Genomic DNA, 23,534 nt, shown 5'->3' on the forward strand with positions numbered 1-23,534 from the left:
AATGTCTGGTGTCAAGACATCAAGACTGCAAAAGCCAAAATGCTGCATTTGAGGCTCAAAAAGGGTGATGTCACAGTTGCTATGCTGTATATACGTTAACATAACAGTATATACTTTGAGATACTACAGCTGTCATAAATCCCTTAGGACTGCTGATTAACCAAAGCACATGGTTTAAACATAATGCCATCGCTGATGTTATCGACTGTTGATGCTGACCTGAAATTCCTGAACATTATAAGCAGACTTTTAGTTGAGCACTTGTTTTGCTGCGTGCTGTTTTTTTGGCGAGTTAATTTTTTTTTTTTTTATTCATGTTGTGTATCAGAGAGAGAGAGAGAGTTAAGAGCGGGCCTTGGGCACTATGTGTTTCTCTGTTGGCTAATACAGCCCACACACTGGAGCCTTTCGCATGGGAGAGAAATGGAGCACTTTACACAGGGATTGTTATTTCAGTTTCATTTAAACTCCATGTGATACAGTAGCAATTTCTCACCACTTGAGTGTCACTTAGATAATAGCATTATATCTGCAGATTTGGGGTGCTCAGCTGCCAGGCGATGGAGTGAAAAACGGACAGAAATAGACGGAGCTAAACAGGAGTGAAGGTCTGCTGTGGTGCGCTTGTGCACACCAGTGAATTCTCACCCACTCGTTTTTTACATTTAAAAAGTGTTGCTACAGTGCGAAGCCTAGGCTATTGATTTAAGAGTATAAATGTTTGATAATTCAGATAAATATTCTACAACTCCAATAGGAACCAGCGCTGATGAGGAAATCGGCCGCTGTGTTAGATAAACATTGAATCTAATGGATGAGGTGAGTGAACGTGAAAGGTGAGGTTTTCTACGGTTTGTTTGAACCAAAAAAATAGAGCAGAATTTGTGTTGACTCACCACAGATGAAACATCCATGTGGGAGATTTAAAAAGTTGAAGTAAATAAACAGAATCAAATGGACTTGGCCCTGCGGGTCATAAATAAGTGATTTTAAAACTTTTTGGTTGTTCTGTTTTTTTCTGTTTATGTTGAACCTTCGGCTTGAACTAGGAGCTGGAAATAAAAGGTATATCGTTATGTTAAGGCATGTTTTCATCCATATATGGTGCAACATTTGAGGAAAAGTATTCCCTATGATGTCCAGGAACCACTGCAACACAGTGGAAATGAGGCAAGAAGGTCCTGGGTTGGAATCCACTGGCCGGCTGTTGGCTTTCCTTGTTGAGTTTGTGCATTTTCCCTCTCCCTGCATTGGATCACTCCAGGCAATCCCAGAGCTTCCTCCCACAGTCCAAAGTAATGCTATTAGATACACTGGTGATCCTAAATTGGCAATATATGTGAATGTGAGAAGGTTGTCTGGCTCCGTGTGATATCCCTTTGATAGACTGGTGACCTGTCCTGGATGTAGAAGTGAAAGATTTTGGAAAGGGTTATAAGGGTATTTCTAAGGTTTGGGGACTGCAGCGAGAAAATGGAAAATGGAGAAGCTGGAGTGGCTGGCCTACCAAAATTATTCCAAGAGTGCAATGACGACTCATACAGGAGGAAACAAAAGAACCGAGAACAACATCGAAGGAACCGCAGGCCTGACTTGTCTCAGTTAGGGTCAGAGATCGTGATTCAATAATAAGAACAATAATAACATAAGAGGCTGGACAACAATTGCATCCATAGGAGCATTCCAAGGAGAAAACAACTGCTGACCAAAAAAGACACAAAGACTCGTCATCTTGATGATCCTCGATACTTTTGGGAAAATATTCTTTGGACTGATGAGACAAAAGTTTAACTTTGGAATGTTTGAGTCTCGTTACATTTGGCACAAAACTAACACAGCAACAGTCAACAAGTGTTAGCGTGATGGTCTGAACATCAGTTCATGCCCTAAAGCTAAATCACACTTGGGATATGCAGCCAAGCAATGATCCGAAATACAGCAGCAAGTCCAACTCTGAAAGCTAAAAAACAAAAACCAAATGAAAGTTTTGGAGGTTTGGTTTGGGCCAAGTTAAACGTCCGAAATAAAATCTGATTGAGACGCTTTGGCAAGGCCTTGAACATACTGTTCACGCTCAAAAACCCTCCAGTCTGGCTTAATTCAAATTCCAACAATGTGAAAGACTTATTGAAAGTTATCCCAAGTGCTTGATTGCTGTTCATGCTGCCAACAGGGGTAGATTTAAATAGATTTTTTCCCTTAATATGAAGGGAGAGGCCCCGGGGCAGACCCAGGACACGCTTATATCTCTTGGCTGGCCTGGGAACACCTTGGTGTTCCCCTGGACAAGCTGGAGGAGGTCGCTGGGGAGAGGGAGGTCTGGGCTTCTCTGCTTAAGCTGCCACCAGGACCTGGCCCCGGATAAGTGGAAGAAGATGGATGGATGGATGGATGGATGGATGGATGGATGGATGGATGGGATCATCATTTGAAAACTGCATTCTGTATGTTCTCAGGTTGCTCTTTCTCTAAGGTTAAAATCTGGAATATGTAACTGTGACAAACATGCAAAAAAAAGTCAGCAAGGCAGTTTAACATGAAAGTAAAGCATTATTCTGCAAAACCCGACCTTTTTAATAGCACCAAGCTGGCAAATAGCTTGCTTCCAAGTTTTCCAGACGACTATATTTTTTAAAACCAGTTGGCATGAGCCAGTTTAATATTCTAGTTGCTTTAAATCTAACCAAACAACCAGATAAAATCCCAAACGCAGAATGCAAAATCAAACATCCATAATTGAGCTGTCATAGTTTGCTCTGCTCTTCATATTCTGACCCTGTGCTCTCATAGTCATGGCTTGCAAATTGATAAGAGCTCTGGTTTTCTATCTCTTTCCATACTTATGTAAATTAATTTCTCTCTTGTGTCCACACATACTGCCTGGCATTTCCTGACCTTTTATTTTTGGGGCCCTTTACTTCGGGCCTCTCTTGTGGCCATGTAAAGATGGACGGCTGTCAAAAATGAAAAGAACGGTTAGTGACTGGTCCTGTTATTACCCTATTTATCTAAAAATAGAATAGTGTCCTCATCAGTGACATTTTCAAGAGTTAAACGTGAAAACTTTGTTGAATATTCAGCTGCTCAAAGAAACTAGAAGAAATTGCATTCAGTTAATCTGCCTCTATTGAAGCTGCACATAAAGGCAGGTGGATAGAAGCAAGCTTACTGTTGCAATGTGCAATTCAACATCTCCGCTCCGCCTGCAGTCAGAACAACAGGTGGGTTTGACGAGGATATTGCCTGATGCTTTTTGCCTGTTCAGAAGTGGATTTCCTGAGAGATTATTAAGACCAGTTTTGCATCTGCCCTGCTAGAAACAAACTGCTTTCCTCTTCCATCCATCTTCCCTTCCCTCCAGGGCTGTACTCTGCTTTACATCCTCCATCTCTGACCAATCAGGTTTCTGTGCCTCTCCCGGTAAGAAAAAAATAAAATAAGCCCATTCTCCCACCCACCACGTCCATATTTTCCACGCGGCTTCTGTTGTGCACCACCGTGACTCATTGTTTATTGAAAGGCAGTCTGTTATTGACCACAAAAAAAAATCAATGGCAAACATCCACAGTGTAAACTCTGATAACACCGTGGAACACATCAAACAAGCATGCAAAGAGAAAAGAGGAAGTTGCATTTATGTTTGTGTGGTTTTACAGTTCGAGCAATGAGGTAAGGCTGGTGTTACCCTCTCCTCCCCCTCCCTCCATCTGCCTCCCCCCATTTTCCTCATTCCTCCCCACATCTCCCATCTAGCTTCATTTCTTCTTCATGTTTACCCCTCTTTCCCCTTCTAATTCTATTCCTCGCCTTTTCCCTCAGACTGTGTATGTGATCATGCATAACTTAGACTTGCTACCTCTTCTGTCTGTGACCAATATGGCAGACGTGGTAACTGTGAAAACACACACAGGCCTGGATTTATCCAATTAATATAAAATACTTGCCATATCTATCTATTTATCTATGTATCTATAAGCTTGGAACAGAGTGCCACCTGCTGGCCAGGAAGAGCAAATACATCCTTATTTTATTCATGGATAAAATCAAACACTGGTTGATCATATGGACAACTTACAATTAAAGAGTTTGCTTATATAATTAGTAATAATATTGTTTGTTTACCTTTTTATTTTTACAATTATTTCGTGCCTCTGAAACCTCTACAGCCATTTTAATAGATTAATCACCCTAATGAATGATCAAAATATATAAGTGATTTAACCAGTCTATTATTGTGTTTCATTTTTTGTTTTTGTTTTTTCATTGAAAAGTGTCGTATTCATGTTGTTTTTGCCTTATCATTTGTATCAATGTACTCAAGGCTAATAGCTTTTACCCAGGAAACAGATTTGTGTGATTGTTGCAAATATGTTTTCAGTCTCAAAAGCTACGATTAAAGAGAAGAGTCAAGCAGTTCTGTGTGCAGTATTTACAGCGCCGTTTTTTTTTTTTCATGTTGCACCAGCAACAAAGGTTGTTTTTTTTATTTATATATTTTTAAGATAAACACTCAAACATCAGCTAGACATAATGCTAAACGAGTGGAAATTGTGTGGGCTATTATCCTTTTATCATCCCCTTATCAAATGCAGTAGTGTGTGTTTACTTCAGTGTTGCTGATGAAATAGGTCTTCATAAGGGGAGAACAAAAACCTGTGAAAAACAGCTCAACCCTCCCTTTTGTTGTTTCTGCCAAACTCCCTGTGATAGTCAGCAGTTGAGCAGAACGATCCATGCTGGATATTGTGTGCCGTTTGCAGCTGCTGTCAGCCTGTTCTTCTCCCTCTCTCTCGTTTTTTTTTTTTCTTTTAAATAAGAGCGAACGGTAATGAGAGGCTTTTACAGTCAATTCAGATGCCTCACTGCCCTCTGGAAATCATAAACAGGCTCTTAATTGAAGGGAAATGTCGAGGTCAGCACGAGGCTCAGCTGAAGATTTACAGCATTCATGAGTGTTGGCGTATAACAGAGAGCTTAGAAGTGCTTTCATTTACTAGAATTCCTATGAATTCTTTATGTCTCTCTTTCTTTGTATCTGTGTTTCCGTGTCACCTTTTATTGGTGCATACATTGCTGACACCGAATAGAAAGTTGGCTTTGATTTTCTTAGTCGTGTACAGCTTCTTGTGAGGGCTCACTTTACTCACATGCCATTTTTGCGTCTGCGTGTTTGCTGTTTGTTTAACATGTTTTCCTCAGTTTCAGTTTTATGATTCTCACAGCTACAAATTATCTTCTTTCACAGAAATTGCTCCCGCAAAAAAAGGAGAAAACACATAAAAGAACAAATTTTTGCAAGTGAGCAACATTAAAGTGCCAGTAGCAGCCACATGAAATTTAAATGAACTGCTGATAATCTTCTCCCTCTTTTCTCTCTGTTTTTCATTCGCGTCCCTTTTCTGTGTCCCCTGCAAGAAGAGGAACGGCAACTCATCCAAGGTCCATCAACAGGTGCCGTAATAGGAGCGATCCTCGGTGCTCTCATCTTCATCTGCATAGTCATCATCGGCACAATCTTCTTCATCCGCAACCGGCAGGAGGACGCAGAGTAAGTCTTCATTAGCAATCCTGTATCTACTTAATCGTTTATTTAACCTCCTGAGCAAAACTAATCCCCCCTCGAGGACTAAGGCTCATTAAGACTTGTTACATGTCATGAGGGAACCCACCAGAGGAAGCTCTGTGACAAATCCTGACCTGAAGTTTATAGCATGAGGCTGCTGGGAGATTTTATTCCCAAAATGTTCTGCTCTGAGCTCCCATTTCAGCTCCTGCAGTTCCCCTCCTGGGCTTCAGCTGTAAATGGAGATTTATTAAACTCCAGTTTGAAGGAGTGGTTTTCCAATCTGAGGCTTCTTGTAGAGGCCTCCAGTAAATTAACAAACATGCAGCTATTGTTTACCGCTTGTTTGCTGAGTCAGGGGTTAATTAGATTTTGTTGCAGACGCCTTGCTGATGCTCTAAAGTGCAGCTACTTCCAGTAAACTGATGCAACAAAAAAGATGGAATTTATGGTGATTACTAAGCATAAATTATTAACCATAAATAATGCTTGCAGAGTCAGGGTCAGAGTAAACATCTACTGAGTGATTAATAATTCTGATTAAGGGTAGGAAGAGAACCTCTGTCCTTTCTTTTGAACTTACAAATTTTCCAGCGCTGCCTCGTGTTTCCTGCCTCGGGCTTCATATGTTTCACACCAAGAAAGCATCATTTTCTTAAAATCTGAAGAAAAAGTCAGAGTTTATAACATGACAGAAAATCTCAGGAACTGGTGCCATTTCAAGGCCAAATGCCAGCAAGTACAATAAAAAAAGACCCTGCAAACCCATTATGTCTGTTTTCCAGCAACTGCAGTGGCTTTATTTATGTAATCAGCAATATGTAAATCTTAAAATGTCCACAGCAAACAAAGCTGTGGAGATTTTTAAAGCGCCCATTTATTTGGCTCACTTTGTTTGAAGGTTGGAACCTGTCAGGCAAATAAACAGGTTTCCCTTTCAGCTGCAACACCTTGAAGATAAGAAGGTAAATCTTTATCCGGCACCAATATTTTGCTTTTAACGCAACATTAGAATCGCTGATAAATTAAACCTGCAATTCCCAAAGTCAAGAGTGAATTATACTTCTGCGTCAGATGTGCGTCCCAATTTCCGCAAAAACCGAACCCCATTTTATCCCTGTCCTGCAACCAGTGGTTTGTGGGTGGGGCTGCTGAGGTGGCCCCACTCACCTCTTCACAGCTAACTGCCCCTTAGTTTTATCTGCTCCTTAGAAATCAAGAGTTTTGGGGAAAAGGTGTCGATGAGCACTGCTGCCCAGCAGTCAGATGTTCATGTCACATCTGCCCACTCTATTCACCACACATATCACCTCTGGGGGTAGCTAATGCGTCTTCTTACACCCCTGTTGGGGCGGAGGTGTGTGTGTGTATATGACTGGGCCTGAGTTTGGGGCTTGTTGTGCCTTAACCCCTGAGGGACATGGTCGCGGAGGGCGGGGGTTGCTCCGCTTACCGCTCCCAGTTGGTTGTTACTGCCTCTTCGTAGATGTCGGTAGTTGGTGGTTCGGCGCACATGGTCAGATGATCTGGCGTGTTCGCTGACCCGCTTCCTTGGAGGTTGTGTTTCAGGGTGGCTCAGGCCTTGTTGTGGTGGGGGTCTCTGGGGGGTGTTGGGACGTTATCAGGAGCCTGGGGCACAAGACCTCCGGGGCCTTGTCCTTGGCTCATGTCTGGTGGGTGGTCAGCTGCCCATTGCTCCCAAGGAGCCCATTGCTCCTTTGGAGCTCTTGCCCTGCGGCCGTGGGGGATCTGTCTTCCTTCTGCTTCGCTGGGCATGCAGTTATTATTGTGACGTGCAGCCTCTTCAGTACTCTTGGTGGGCTGCGGAAGGCCCGGGTCTCCTGGGCCTTCCTCTGTCTGGTTCTGGCTCCCAGGGGCCGTGTTGCGGCGTCTAATCCTCTTTATCAAGTACTTTCATGACAAATGCACACATACTTTGTTTGTTTTTGTTGTTATTTCTCTGTCAGTTGGTTTGTCTTTTGACTATGTTTTGTTACAAATGCAGCAAGTGATGACCTGTCATGTTTTATTTGTACTTGATCCTTTATTGTTATGTTTTTTCCCTATTTTTCTCTTTTTTCTTATTCTTTCTCTTTTTTCTTCTCTTTTCTTATGCCTGACAGCTCTGCATTCTTACACTCCACATATATAAAATAATTTTAAAAAAATTAAAAACTGGTGAACAAGAGTTTATAGATCTCCTCTCCTCAGATGTGTTTGGCACAACGATGCATTCAGACCATGATTCTGCTTGTCAAAGCTGCCGGACAGACCGGGTTACTAAAAAATAAATAAATAAAAGTTGTGTCTTACCGGTGTCACCAACAGCTTTCAAAAGTTGCAACAAGGTGAGCAGTCTCCATTTCTGGTTTGCATCATATTTTTCACAGTTTCTCTAACACTTGGTGAGTAGTTTGGCTGTTTGCAGACAAATCGGTGTCTTCGTGCAAACCTCTGGTGACCACGGCAACCGGCTCACAGCCAAAGTGATCACAAGGAGGTTTTCAGTGCAGTACTGCATACCTCTTCCACTACAATTACTCACCAACTGGTCACAGAAAACAGTTTCCCAAGCAGCCAGAGGTTTCTGCAACCAGTTGGGGAATATGTTTTTCTATTGTGACCAACAAACTGGTCTCTAGGCTGGTGTGACTGAGGCCTAAGGCTACCAAGCATGATTAGCGTCTATATTGACTGATTGTAGGTTGCATTGCACAGATACAGATACCTTTAGTTATTACTTAGTAATGCTATAATTTCACTCTCCAAACCTGAAGAACAAACGTCTTGGACTGCATATCAAATAGCATTATTTGCTAGGTAATTGCGTTAAAAAGGCTCAAAAAGCACCACAAACAAGGTCAAGAGGTCGAGTACTATGACTCATGTTATTACCCAAACCCGAGAGCTGCTGGCATTTGTCAGTCAAAGCAGCCACATCCAGAAAGAAAAGATAAGTTATAAAAGAAAATTAGGTAAAGAGACCAAAACCTTTTTTGTTTGTTAGCCACACAGGTCCACATGTTTATTTCTGCAGTAAAATTAGACATTTTAACATCACAGGCTATGGTGGTAGATGCTCTTTTGGAACCAGCTTCAAGTGGCCACTCCAAAAACTTCAGTTTTTGGCAGTTTGGCATTGGCTTCATTTTTCAGCTCTAAGCATGATGCTTGGATGAAACTAGGGTGAATATTGGAGCCCAGAAACACAACTCCACGTGAATGAATGCTGGTACTGCATTATTTCTGCTGGGTGATAAGGTTATTGTTATTTTTGACTTGTTAGGAGAGGCTTTACTGTGTCTGTGGTTTCGTAGAGGCTTTTAAAGGTTTCTTAAATGAAGCTGTGGATCTTATTTTCAAATCCTACGTGTTAACGGGTTCTCCAAGTCCATCTACGGTAGCACGCATTTTTAAAAAACATTTTCTAAAATTGATTTCTTAACCATCAGCGCTTGTTTTTCTTTAACTCAAAATGTTTGGGGTTTTTTCCTCATAGTGACAAATTTTGTAAGAAAAGAATCTAGATTACGTGATACCAGCATGTGACATCTTTGCAGTTTGACTTTTTATTTCTGTGATCTCTCAGTGGCCCAAGTTGTTTCTCCGTTGAATACAAAGAAATCTGATGTCTTAACGAAACAGAGATCAATACCACATTATCTTTGTCTTTTGTCCAATCAGGGGCCCACCCAAGCACAAGCCCCCTCCCCCAGTGAAGGCAGGCAGCTCAACAGAAATGGTGAGTGGTCGGCGCGGTTTCAGATCAATCCTTATTGTCACCACAATTATATTCCACTCACACACACAAATACACACACACAGTCCATTTGGACACTCATGATGGGGCTAATGGCTATTGATCGGAGATCCGAGTTGGCTTACGTGTGCCGAAATAATTAGCTTGGTTTTTCATAAAGAGGTCCATTAGAGCACTCCTCTCCTCGCCATGTCTGTTACTTTATTCCATCACTCACATTTTGATACGCTTGAGCCACGTTATGTAATGTGACTAAAACTCTATAATTTTATGTTGATTAGATTGTATAAAAGATGTCTAAAAGGCTATAAATGCCTTGGCTGAAAGGAAGGTTCAGAGGGTTCAACAGTGGAAGTTTATTAGGCATTTACAGGATTTTCTACAAAGCGCCGACTGTAGAACATGACCAAATGACAGCATTATCTCTGTAGCTCTATATTTATGCATAACTCTTTGAGGGCAAGTCTCGGCCAAGTCGCAAGGCTTTTCTTTTAACATTTTTCTTTCAAAGTTGCTATCAGTGGGAGTTTTTTTACATATCTTAGATAGTGTTCTTTTGATGCCTAATGATTGAATATTCCAGCCGTATGATCGTGCAAATGCAAATTTTGAGGGAGCTACATCTCAAGTCTATGTTATCTTGTTAAAGAAAGATAAATGCATTCAAACTTTTAACTTTCATAGTTAGAACCAGCATTCCTATCAATTATGATAACCCTGTGCTCGCCAGTGTCCTGTAATTGAAATCTTGGGACAAGACTGCTAAAAGTATATTAATTGGGGCAAGCCGCTGGGTGTTTATAGAGAACGTAAGAAGTCAGCTTCATTTGGAAGAAAAAACTTCAGGGAGTACATTTGTAATGCCTAATTAAACAGGAAAGTAGTGAAAGCTCCATTTTAGTAGAATGTAAATTTTGCTGTAAACTGTGATAAATGTTCTCAACAGCATCAGTCATTTTTTGAACAGACCTTCATTTTCTTTTGCAAATAAATTACACCAAACTTGTCAGTGCAATATTTAGTGGTCTAATCACAATCTAGATTACAGCAGTCACTTTGACGTTATTTTAATCAATAAAAACAACTGATAGGGCTTTAAAACAACAGCTGAATCACTGTAATAATCTTAGATCTCTTTTAAAAGTGGAGTGCTCTTTAAGCATCTGAATGCAAAAACTGTGAACAAGTTTTATAGTGCTAGGATCATATGTGAGCTAGCATGGGTAGCATAGAGCTAAACGGCCCACGTGAAAAGCAAAGAAAGGAATAGAAATTGAATTTTGGATTTTTTTATTGGCCTTTTCATTCATCTAGATTCATAACAAATTACCAGCAAATGAAATTATTGAGGTCTTGAACTGGATGTCTTTCAATCATAATCTGGATATCATGGCTACACCTAAAAACTGGCCTTCATCAGCTCAAGTTTCATCACTTTCCAAACATCAAATTAAGTTGTGCAGAAACACAAGTAAACTTGAGCCATTAGGTGAGGACACTTGCCCGTTAACCCTCTAAGTCATCCAGTTTTTGATGCGAGTTGCTTTTAAAGATTGTTTTTTATTTGTTCCCTGATTGCTAAGACATCTGAGAACAATCTAATAGAAACTAAAAATGCATATTGCGTAGGGTTACAATTAGCAATAGGACAGATGGCCTCACATTTGACTCTGTATACTGTGTATACTTACATACAGAGCAGTTCATGGTCAATTCAAACACTGCACGTCCATCTGGCTGCAAAACAATCCCAAATCATCACCCCTTCATCATCGTGCTTCACACTTGGTATAGCTGGTAAAAGGTGCATGCGCTTAAACTCATGCGTGTGGGCACTAGCCATTATGCCTAAACATCTCTACTTTGGTCTCATCTGTCCAAACAACATTGCTCAAAAAATCTTGTGGTTTGTTTAGATAAACTTTGCAAACCTAAGCTGTCCTATCATGTTCTATATAGAGAGAAGAGGCTTTCTCCTAGCAACCCTTTGAAAAAAGCCATACTTGTCCAGTCTTTTTTAATTGTACTGACATGAAGTCAAAAATCAAATAGATTAAGATGTAGCTCTGAGATGTTTTGCAATTACTTTGAGCACTGCATCGTCTAACATTCAGATTTTTATCTGCTGGGCCATCCAATCCCGAGAATATTGTGGCATTTTGTTAACACACACCTGAATGGTCCAGACCAGCAAGCTGCCAAAACCTCACTTAGCTGTTACTTACCCTCTTAATTGCTATAGAAACATGTGGGTGTAGTTCACAGGGCCGCACAAAGTCCTGTGAAAATTCTTTTTCACATGACTGTAGGGTTATGGTCGCCAGCAGTCAGTAGGATAAGCCCAGACTCAGTACAGGTACGGTCAACGTGCCGACACATTTACACTTGCTCAGTCGATGTTCAGTTTTTCAGTCAATAGCCCTTTTGTTCCAAACTCACATGCCTTTGGTTTGTTATAGAACAATGCAGCTGACTGAAAAGAGCAGCATGCATTTTCTATAAAAATCATCTGAAATGGCTCAGCCATGGAGATAACTAAGTAGACTGCGGTGATAATTCAGGCAGACTTTCGTCCTACATTAATATTACAGATGTTTTTACAATCTGTCACTAAGCTTTTCAAATGAAACATAAAGTAGTTAGCTGAGGTTTCTGAGAGATAACAACAGAATGAAAAAATAAAGACAAAAGTAAGGTAAAGATCTTAAGACCATCACCATAGTAGCCAAATAATCCAGTGTCCACAGTTTAAAAAATTCTTCTCTGAGTTTCGGGTTCATATCATGGTAACCCTCCCTAACCTACCACAGCTTGACTACAAGTACTGTTCAGCTGGTGTAAAAAGAACCAAGGGAGACTTCAAAACAGATACATGATCACCTCCAGGATAAAGGTACAACAGTGCAGACACACCTCCCATGGCTTTCTCAATGAAAATGGGCTCCATGGAAGAAGACCCCACTTTTGAAAGAGAAACATAAAAAAAAGCCCAGCTGTTTGTTCAAATGCATGCTGACAGGCCACATTGCTTCTGGGAGAATATTCTTTGGACAGAAAAAAAACAAAATTAGAGCTTTTTGGTAAGTCGCATCAGCTCCATGTTCACAAAAGAAAATTTTCAAAGAAAGATCAAAGGAAATCCTCCCTATGAAATATGGAAGAGGCTTACTCATGTTAGAAGGTTGCTTTGCTGTGCCAGTCGCAGGGGTGCTTCAATCTGTGCAAGGCAGAGAGAAATCATAAAAAAGACGAGTATTTGTTGAAAAAGCATCTGAGGCTGCCTAAATCACAGTTCATTGATTGTCCAACAAGCTAATGTCCCAAAATGTACTTCTTAAAGCACCAAAGGATGGACATGAATGAAACCCTGAATCTTTCTGAAGTGTTATGAGTCCCTATTTTAAAGCAGTCTCACTGCTCTTGCATGAAAGTTGCTGATGTCTTGGAGATGTACACAAGTTGTTCTTTGCACGACGATACACTACTTGTGGCAAAAGTGAAGCCGATCTCACTTCAGATTCATCACATGTGAACACTTGTTTACAGTGCCTTGACACCACATTTTAAAGCACTCGCAAAACGTTGCTGTTATTATCTATGCACAGTTAATATATTTTAACCCCAATCTATGATAGTTTCCTACACAAAATGAGGAGGTTTGGTGACTAAATGTAACCAAACAGTGAGCTAAAACCAATTGAACCAGCCATGTTTTCTCCTTATGTGAACGTGTGTCACTCTTTGCCACAGCAACAGTTTCTAAATACCAACATCAAAGGACATATTGTGCATGTTTCTCTGAAGCCAGCCGTTTCTGACACAACAGCAGTATTTCGATGCATTAGGTTGATTTAGCATGTATGGAAAGTGGTGAAACTGGCAGCTGGAACAAAGCATCCATTAAAACCGGAAGACGTGAAGTTTGGTCAAGCAAAGTTAAACTGGACTTCAAAGTGTAACCCCATTACAAGTTACCGGAAAATAAAATACAAGAAAGGCTTGATTGCAGTGATTGCCTTTAAAAAAGGTAAGCTCCAAAATATTAGGTTAAGCCTCCTGAATTTTTCTTTCCTCCCCCTTTCATTATTTAAAATAATGTTATGTTAAAATCAAGCGAAAGCTCTCTCGACAATTGAATAATGACATGTGGAACCCAATTATTTCTTTCAATTTTAACTTATCTCTGCGAAAATTCTGATTAATGGCCGTAGTAACAAAACTGCAAATGTCGTGTGCTGAAAACACCTTTTCATGCTTGTAAATGAAACCACTATGAATCATTGTGTGTGTGTACATCAAATACACACACACGTGTGTAAGAGTGTGTTATTCTCTCATAGGTTACATATTCTCACTCTAAGATCCTATTTTATTGCACTGTTTCCACTTTGCTCTCTTCCCTGTGTGTTGATGTGGTTTCTGTACATGCAGCTCAACAAGCCATCAGAGCCTCCCACAGCCACAGAGACAGCGCCTCTCAGCCCAGGAGAGGTTTACTACGAGCCCACAGGGAGAGAGCCTGTCACTGTAACTATAACACACATAAATATGCACACACACACAAACACGCTCGCAGATACAAAAGCATGTTTTGCTCACTGACACATGAGCCACACTTCAGCCACAGTGGGCTCCATATCTGTTTGGACAGCTACACACTGTTGTGGGGACCTCATGGTGTTTTCACTTTGTACCAATCAATCAACTGTTATTAATATTAAGCTGTGAATAATTAATTGAACTTCATAAAATGGTATTCTAATTAAATGTAAAAATGAAAGTCTTCACAACTTCCTGTGTTATCCCATAATCCCTCTGGTATGTAAATGAGTTGTGATAATTACTTAAGAGGCATTCTGTAGTCTTCAGGTCAGCTGATTTACATATATTATTAACAATCACATACAGTTAATTCCAAAAGTACTGAGACCTCTTTGCTTTCTGCACACTTTACTGGACTGTAGATTTAATTTCAAATAGATAAAAAGTGTGCTTTTACCCTTTAGTCTACACCTAATATAATAATAATCAAGTAAAAACATGCATTTATGTAAAGTACTCATACCTTTAATTCAGTATAGAAGCCCCTTTGGCAGAAGCTTTGAGTTTTCCTGTGACTGTAGATGCTTGCACACATGGATTTAGGCAGTTCATCATGGCAGATCCATTTCCAGACTGAATGCAAAGCAGATGTTAAACATTTTCACTCCTTCCACAGTTTGAGGGCGGGGGGGGGGGGGGTTAAGTTTGGTCTTTGCCTGGGCCACTTAATAAAATTTAGAGATTCACATATGTAGCAAAACTTACAAGATACTGCCGTGATTGTTGGGGTGAAAAATCACCCCAATCTCAAGCCAAGCGCACTCTTTAAAATGTTTTCTTCAAGGACTTTTCTGTGTTTGGCTCCATTCATCCTTCTCTCTTCAACCCTTTATTTCTGCCCAAAAAGTTCAATATTTGCCTCATCAGATGCTTTCAGAGTGCATTAAATGCCATTTGGCAAACTCTGAGGAGGCCGCCATGTGCCTTTTAGTCCAGAGTGGCTTCTGTCTAGCTGTTCCACCTCTAAGGTCTAATTGATGAACTGCTTTCCAGCATGTTCTCCTGCATCTGCAGAGCAATTGTGGAGCCAAAGGTTACATAGTGTTTTCTATTTTAAAAGACGGGGCCAGTTCCATTAACATCTTTATGGGAGGCAGGGAAACATTGTGCATTTTTTTAGCATGGACCCTCCCACACCCAATGACATCAGTGGATGCAACTTTGGGATCACTGATAGCACAGTACTGGTTCTACACCAACACGTTCGTCTGTGAATACTTCCTCACATGTTGGTTTTTGCAGCTTTACTTGTGCGATTTCACATTCAAGAATTGTACCTAAACTATATCCCAGGGGTCGGCAACCCGACCCGTGCCAACGGTGGCACGCGAAGGGTTAACTGATGGCACGCACGACCATAGCTGGACTGGCCATCGGGCATTTGCTCGGTGGCCCGATGATTTTTTTTTTTTTTTTTTTTTTTGTAACGGTATAAACAATGAAAGGTGGTGGATTGGCCAGATGCTGTCCGGTGTGTAAAAATAACTCAGTTGTTTGGTGGTGGCTATGGCGGAGCTTCCACAGATTCAGTAAAATTAACAAGTGGTGGAGGCCAGCAGGTGGATGAGGGAGAGGGGAGGCAAGAGGAGAGACCCGAGGCAGCCGCGGGTCCGAGTGTCAGATGAACTGAACTTCAGGTAAGAAGTTATGAGCTGCAGTCTATCAGGTCAGATATAAACCAAGTTTAGGTGGAGTTTATTTTCGTTGTGCTGACTTTTTACAGTCAGTTACAATAATTCGTACTGCGTGCTAGCTAGCATGACGGAGTTTCTATACAGCTGGGTCGGTGCTATGATGTTACTGATAGTGAACTTTATTTTATCCATAAGGTTAGTTAGTGGAGTTGCCAACCGTCCCGTACAAACGGAATCGTCCCGCATTCAGAGAAATTATTACGCGTTTTGTGTTGAGCTGAGAAGGAACACAGTTTGTCCCGTACTTTAGCTAGAATGAAAAGAAAGCTGGATTTATTCTGTCGTTACGCTGCACAGATGCATCTTCTTCTCCTGTCATTCTCTCCTGTTTCTACTTCAATAATGAAACTGATCAATGATCAGCTGATTGGCTTTTCTCTCATGTTTGTTTATCGCCCACTTTGCGCCAGAAAGAGGAAACCGGCAGATGTCGCGCTAAACAACAGCAGCACGTTTAAGCTTGATCAGCTGTTGTTAGAATTTATTTAATATTAATTTCTAGTATCAGCTGATGTTTGCTGGAGCCACAGCTGTAAAAGCTGCTGGTCATGATGTTGGTTTGTATATGTGGTGAGAGGGAAACATGAAGATGAAACCAGGAGATGTCCTTACTGAATCATCAGAGCTGAACAGGTGATGGAGAAACAGGTTTACCTTTTAGGTGACATGAATGAGTTGAAGGGAAGTTATGAGCTGTTTCTGAGAGACAAATAACACCAGGATCCTTTTCTAAGTAGCTGACAGCTGGTAACTGTGCAGGGGCGGGTCTAACAAAGTTTTGCCAGGGGGCCAGGTAGGGCATTAACAGGGAAAGGGGGGCACAAAGAAATACTTTCTTATTCTCATTTAAAATGTCTGGCTGTTATTAAATAATTATCTGAAGCTTACAACCAAAGTTTTTATCTGACGTAAAATGAATAGAAATCATACATATACCAACAAGACAGTGTACATCACTGTCACAACAGCGTTTGTTTTCATTCAAAGGCTTTATGGCTTTAATATCTGGGGGGCCGGTCTTTAGTCAAAATGCCCGGGCCATTTTTTTGTCCTAGTCCAGCCTTGGGCACGACATGCAGTGAATTAATCTGAGAAGGTGCATCAAAAAATAAATGGCCGCGCCAGCAGTGCACATCGCAAATCAGCTCGCATAGACACATTAGTTGTGCCTCTTCTTAATGACGGTATCTTAGCTAACAACCCCAACTACCAGATTCAACTTGTAATTGGCTAAAAATAACTTAGCCTACTGGTGAGAGGGACGTTGTCAGCTTTCCACATTCCGACACTTCAAAAGCTTCAGGAGCTTTCCGCTCATCACAGCATCAGCACCACGGAAATACACGGATACATCCGTAGACTCGAGACACAATGCATCTTTGGGATGTATGGACCAATGTTTTATTTTCTGATCAAACCAGAAATCTTTAATGAGCAGCTAATTTGTCTCGCATTAACTGGCTGAGTTAATGCCAGTTAATGCGACATCGAAGCAGCTGGAATCCACAGCTGTGCGTGTTCATGGAGCTTGCATTTTCACCTGCTGGACATCACTACCTGACAAGTTTAACTGTCTTCAGAACATTGCAGAGGCCTTATTGACAGTATTTGGCTCTACATATCTGTGTGAGCAGATTTTCTCTCACATGAGTGTCCTCAGGTAGCCGTCTGAATGCTGGACACTCAGAGACCTGTGTCTCTGTGTGGGAGACCAGAGATCACATTAACATGTGTGTCTCTGTATTAACAAACATGCCATATTGGCCCAGTTTATTTTTCTTATCATTGTTGTGAGGAGACCCTAAATAGCATTTGTATTTTCTATTGTACAGTTCATTTGCTGTTATGGAGTTCTTGTTATGGTTAAAAAGTGTCTTTTTTTTGTTTCAATATAGCTGATAACTATTCGCTGATAGCTGCCAACATCTGCAAACAAATATAATTCTATAAAGTTCTTCTATATAGTGTGTAACTGTTCATATAGAGCGTTATTAAATTAATTGCTAATGCAATCATATGGCACACTGACTTCTGAGGAAATTTTAAATGGCACTCGCCATCAGAAAGGTTGCCTACCCCTGCTATATCCATTCAGTACTATTTACCGCATGTGGAATCCAATCAGGTTTTTAAGGAGTAATTACAGCAAAAATTAATTACAACAAACTCTAATTACAGCCGTCAGGATCCCACCAAGTACCAGACGTCCACAATGGTGTTTTCAGGGGTAAATCTGGTCAGTTCGGGCCTTTAAATAGATGTCACTTTATGCTGAGTTTGATTGCAAAGTTGCACGTAAAAAGTTGTCTTTATTGCACATTAGAAATAATTCTAAAATGTTTTCTTGATGTCCTGCTCACAACCTGGAAGGACTTAGGTAGAGGATCATTAGGGGGTCCATTGTCCCTCTTGGGGGGACACTCCCACAGGGCTTAAATCTGGGACTCTCCACCATTTGCCTTAGAACTGAAGAAGCTTCTCGGATGAGAGGTGAAACGTCTTCATGCAACTCAAAGAAGTTTAGACACTTTTCTTTCCAAGCTCCTTAGACTTCGATGACCTGGATGACTGAGAAGCTTCACAGACATAACCTGAAAGGACAGCTTTTCATCTTTTACCATTTTAACAGTTGTTGTTTAGTTATGTAGCAACACTCTTAAACAAACATCATTTCACCTGAGCACAGTTTGCATTAGAAGACAGTGAGGGTCTGAATTCTTTGTTGTCACAGATTATTACCTCCACTAAGGAGGCTGTGTTTTGGTAGTGCTTGCCTGCTTTCTTTTCTGTCTGTAAACTCGATAGCTGAAAAATTTTGAATGAATTCTGATAAAGCTTTGTAGGTTTTCAGATTGGGGTCATGTTAACAAGAAAATGTGGCTTATTGGATTAAAGTTGACAATAAACCTTATAACTGATTTTTACTGCACTATAGACTTAAATTATGTTTTAAAAGTAGGTACAGTACCGCCCAGAGCGAGCTGCCTTGGTGGAGGTCTATATTTCATAGAGGTAAAAAACAAAATCTACAATACAGTAAAGTGTGCAAAAGCTGAAAGGATCTGAGTGCTTTTCTGAATCCACTGTTTACATAATATCACCTTATAATAATTATAATATTATCCCATAAAGTATGGGATAGTAAGCCTGTTTATGTGTTTACTTTGCAGAACCTGGATGATGAGACCACCGGAGCCCTGAACGGCAGAGCCCCTCCAGTCAAATACGACAACGAGCGCAAAGATCATGCAGCAGACGGTCACCATAGCAATGATTTGGATTCTTCTAATCACGAGGTGCCGGCTGCCAACATTTCTCGTGGTGAAAGCTTTGTATCTCCTGCCATGTATGTGTAGCCTTGGCAACCGGAACACCACGTCACAGGCATATGGGCAAACTCCAGGTCACGTTATTTAGCATGAAAAGTAAAGGCAAGCACACGTTTCCGCCATTTTTCTTGTAAACATTTACAAATTTTAAAGTTTTAGTCCACACATGATGAATGTTTTGAATTTATTTTTATTTGCCATTCTTATTTAGTGGGTGTTATGGGTTTAAATATCTTCTCACTTAATATAAATAGCTTTGTTTTGGGGTTTTTTTGTTTTTTTTTTAATCTGTCATAATGGTACTTGAGACAACAAAGAATTCGGTCGGTTAAAGTAAAAACAGCTTGTTTTTATTATTTTTATTTTTTAACCTCTGCCAACTGGAGCCAACTGGAACATCTTGCCATTAGCTTTCAGAAAACCTAGAGCTACAATACAAAACATCATAACAGACACACGCACATAGTAATCCATGATATTAGAAAACCAGAGAGCCAGTGAAATCACATTTTACAATAATATAAAAAGTTAATTAAATGGTCAAGAGCTTGTGTAATGCACGTGAACTGGACTACACAGTGCACTACTTCTGTGTAGTGTTAGCAAATTGTTTGATTTGCTACCAGATAGAATATGCAACATCTCGTGCAATGACAACACAGTCAAAAAATTATTGTTGTATGTGAGGCTGCCAGTCCTGAGCTCTTCGGTTCACATCTGTGGAAAGTAAGTTCCCCTCTAAGTCAAGATGAAACACCAGGGAGCGGAGTACTACAGGGGAAGTAAAACAACCACATCTGAAGTCCTTTCAAAGCACTCCTCTTTTGCCGCTGCTTGAGTTTGAATTAGACGAGGCTGAATTCAACCCCAGGAAGTCCAAAGCCTGATCATCTGGCTCTCCAGGCAGCTTCATTAATCGCTCAAGACATTTGAAAACACATTTCAGTTATTTATCAAGTCCCAAAATAACTGTAACCCCCCCCCCACACACACACACACACACACACACACACACACTCATTCTTACCCAGATTACAGTCCAATAAAGAAACATTCCACTTTATTATGTTGTCAAAGAGCCTCATCTGTCCCTGCAACTGTCAGAGCGACGGGGCTGCTCGTTAGCGCTAACGAAGGGGAAGTGACATCGTTTTCAAGCTCTGTAACCTGGCAACATCACATCATTTAAAGTCCACGGTTTCATATTTGTTCTTGTTAATTGCGAGAGTCAGTAAGACTGGGCTGGGGAGTGAAGGAGACTAAAGAAAAGCACACACACAGGAGTGCACACACACAAACAAAAAGCCTCCAACAATTTTTGCTTTCAGTTCTCTAACAAATCACACAGTTAGAGTTGAGGAAAACATCATAAGGAATGTATTACAAAATGTGTAAATGCTCGGCATATATTAGAAGGATACTGCCATTACAGCCATTTTAACAGATTAGAATGGTCATAAAATCCGATATATGCAGATCATTTCACACATGTCGAAAATATGCAGTCTGCATTTTATCCAAGAGTCGACTTGAAAGGGAAAAAAACGTGAAAAAGAAGGCGAGCGACAACTTTGCCTTCAGGCCGAATCAAGAATTGGTCTTCACAGATGTCAGATGATGGTACCAAATCATGGACAGTGTAAATAGTATTGATAATATTGATGAATAATATATTGTTGGTGAAATGTGTACACATAAAAAATAAACAAGTGTAAGTGTCATCAGTGCCTCTGTACAGGGGATGGAAGTTTGTTAAATGTCAAACGAGCGACTAAAAAAAAACAAAACAAAGTGTATATTACTATTTTGCTTTTCACGGGTGCATCAAGGTTGTCACTTAATACTAAAATGTTTTTGAGTATATAAAAAAATGATGTGGATTTTACTCCGTGTTCATATTACTCTGCATGGCATGATCGGTGGCTTGTTGAAACATTTTCCCAAGGCTGTTTGCAGAATAATCTTCATTTGTAAAAACATTTCTGAATGTCAGAAAAGAAAGCTGTTTTTCATTTCTGTCTCAATGCATCTGTCATACTCATGCACACCACGAGTCCAATTTAAGTTGAGAGAGCGGGATATTTTTTTTGTTTTTATTTTTTCCTTTTTTTCTGTCTCACGACGGCTCCGCGAGCTGCCTGTTTTAGTCTCGAGCGCTAATCTTAAAATGCAGTCAGCATGGAATCGTCGTCTCTTACGGCCACTGAGCCCAGCTCACACAAAAATACGCCAACTTTTTTTTTCTTAATCTTGGGTTCTTGCTTCAGACTTTGAGCCGCACAAATCTTTCAGAGCCATCGTGTTTACTGTCAGAGGGCAGAGAAAGGCGGGCGGTTGATAAACGGCAGATTTGTCAGCAGGTATAAAAGTTAATGGAGGTGTCACGTAGACATAGATGGAAACAAAAGAGAGAGACAGGGATACAGTGGTGCATGGTGAACGTAGATTGATAGAATAATAACATAAGATTAAGGAAAAGCTGGAAGACTTGACGGAAATTAAAACAATAAAGTAGAAAAATTCTGATCACAGCTTTCACTCTCTGCACAGTAGACGCCAGATGATATTTGTTTTGCCGACATACAGTATGACAATCATTTGTTTTCTTCATATGCACTATGCTTAGTCATTATAATAGTCCCACTTTATGCTGCTACATTATCATTTGTCCCCAAAAGAGGCATGCGTGTTTTCCATATTATGTTTACAGTTTTCATAATGCGACAATTAGCTAAAATTAGCTGATTTGCTAGCTACTGTATAGCTAAATCAGGCCAGATGGAGGATAAAAGAGGACTTCTACAGCAGCAAATAGTGTTAAAAGTTTTTGTTGCATACCTACTTTGTCCCACTAAGATGTTTATTCTCATTAGAGGAAATGTCTGCATGCTGCATGGCCCTATTTCCATATTTTATAAGAAGAGTCGCCCCACATTAACAAGTATACGGCCTTTTGACTCGCTTATATGGTGCAGTGTCAGACAATCGTATATGATGTATTTTATAGCCCCGACACAGAACAAAACTGTCATAAAGGGAACTCAGTGTAATGGTTTCGCTTTTTTGTTGCTAAATTATTTTCACAAAATGAATGAATATTTAGTTTCCTGTGGATTTATTGTGTTTAATGCGTTAGCCAGGAGGCTGTTCTTGAGAGATTGAGCAAAAGGGAAAAGACAATCATTGGGACCCATTATATCAGAGACCAATGACTCAGCAAACCATTCAGTTATGAGTTTCGACTCTGCCGTCTCATTTAAGGATCATTCGGTTTTTCCCAGAGCCTTGCGTTTAATAGGGTTGCTTCATTGTGAGGTATCTGGAATTAGATTGTTGCCATTTCCAGGAATAGATATGAAGCTGACTCATAAAATGCAAACTGCAACGAAAAACATAATTCGGTTTACACTACAGGCTGCCAAACAGCATGGGTCCACAGTTACAAGATGGTTATCGGAGGTAAGTGCAGTGATTTTACATGGATTATCTGTCGGATAAAGGCTCTGGGTTCCTCCCCTCTGTGAGAGGTGCAGTGTTGCCTTTTGGCCCAGGTGCTTTGCTCAGTCTCCCCACTTCCTCTGTTATTAGTTCAGCTCCAGAAACACAAGCTGTGAATGCCAGTGGTAATATTGTTCAGTCTGTATTCAGTCTCTCATCCACCCTCTTTGTTTTGTTTTTCTTCTCCGATCTCTCGTTCATTCATTGTCATCACAGCTTTTTATCACGGAGCCAGACGTGCCTTCTTTATGTTATGTTTAGCTTTTCAATTCTCACATTTCTTCTCTGACAGTAGAACAGATGACGAAACGGGGAAATACACAAACACGGGATGTGTTCGACATTGATAGTGACAGTGCTAAAAAAGAAAAAACAACAAAAAAACACTAGAGATCAAATCATCTTATGTGAGTGTTTATTGGGTTTTCTTTCTTTTATTTTGTGTATCACAGATCAATTATCATTTTGTATGCTTTTTGGGAATCCTATTGTACATGTTTTACAATTCATTGTCTTGTCAAATAAAATGTAAACCCAAAAGACAAGAAGCCTGTGTCATTATTACCTCTAACATCTTCCCAGGAGCCAGAATTAATCTGAACGGTTAAAGATGTGGTGAGCCCAAAGATTGTAATTAATATCTTCAGGTAATGTTTGTTGAACATCTGGCAATGTTTGAGCTTCGAATTTGTCATTTTGCAAAATGTACTTGTGAAAAGACAACGTTTGCTAGCGATTGTTAGCAATTATTTTATATTCTTGTATTCAGTTTATTAAAAGGTGGCAGTGACAATCATCATGACATCACTGGGAGTTTTGAAACCTCACCAATGTTAGCATTTTGGCTAAGTCAAAGGGGATCATATGTGGATGACAGGTTAAAGTTACCAGCTATTACTAGCAAGTTTGGTTAGCAAATGCTACAGTTGCAACTTGAGATACACATCTGCTAATTACTGTACTAATGTAAACTTTTAGCATACTGACTTATAACATCTAGGCTTGTTTTCAGATTTAGAGGAAGAAAAAGACCCTGAATGTGTGACGTCACTCCTGCAACACGCTAAAAAAACAAATGCACGCGGCTG

General features: G+C 40.3%; 1 protein-coding gene across 2 annotated transcripts in view; it reads left to right on the forward strand.

Moving 5' to 3' along the window:
* The window catches only part of pvrl2l (PVR cell adhesion molecule related 2 like), a 326,078-nt gene extending 303,128 nt beyond the window's left edge, over positions 1-22,950 (forward strand). Inside the window, exons 7-10 of one of the 2 annotated variants that reach the window (XM_065470377.1) lie at positions 5,416-5,548; positions 9,248-9,305; positions 13,755-13,850; positions 18,790-22,950. In XM_065470377.1, the coding sequence (XP_065326449.1) occupies positions 5,416-5,548; positions 9,248-9,305; positions 13,755-13,850; positions 18,790-18,975 (473 nt within the window). In that variant the 3' untranslated portion in view covers positions 18,976-22,950. The remainder of the gene's footprint in view (positions 1-5,415; positions 5,549-9,247; positions 9,306-13,754; positions 13,851-18,789) is intronic. The other variant, XM_065470378.1, reaches the window with a different exon arrangement.
* The last annotated feature ends 584 nt before the right edge of the window (positions 22,951-23,534 follow it).

Source organism: Pelmatolapia mariae, linkage group LG22 (genome assembly GCF_036321145.2).
Source record: "Pelmatolapia mariae isolate MD_Pm_ZW linkage group LG22, Pm_UMD_F_2, whole genome shotgun sequence".
Lineage (NCBI taxonomy): Eukaryota > Metazoa > Chordata > Actinopteri > Cichliformes > Cichlidae > Pelmatolapia > Pelmatolapia mariae.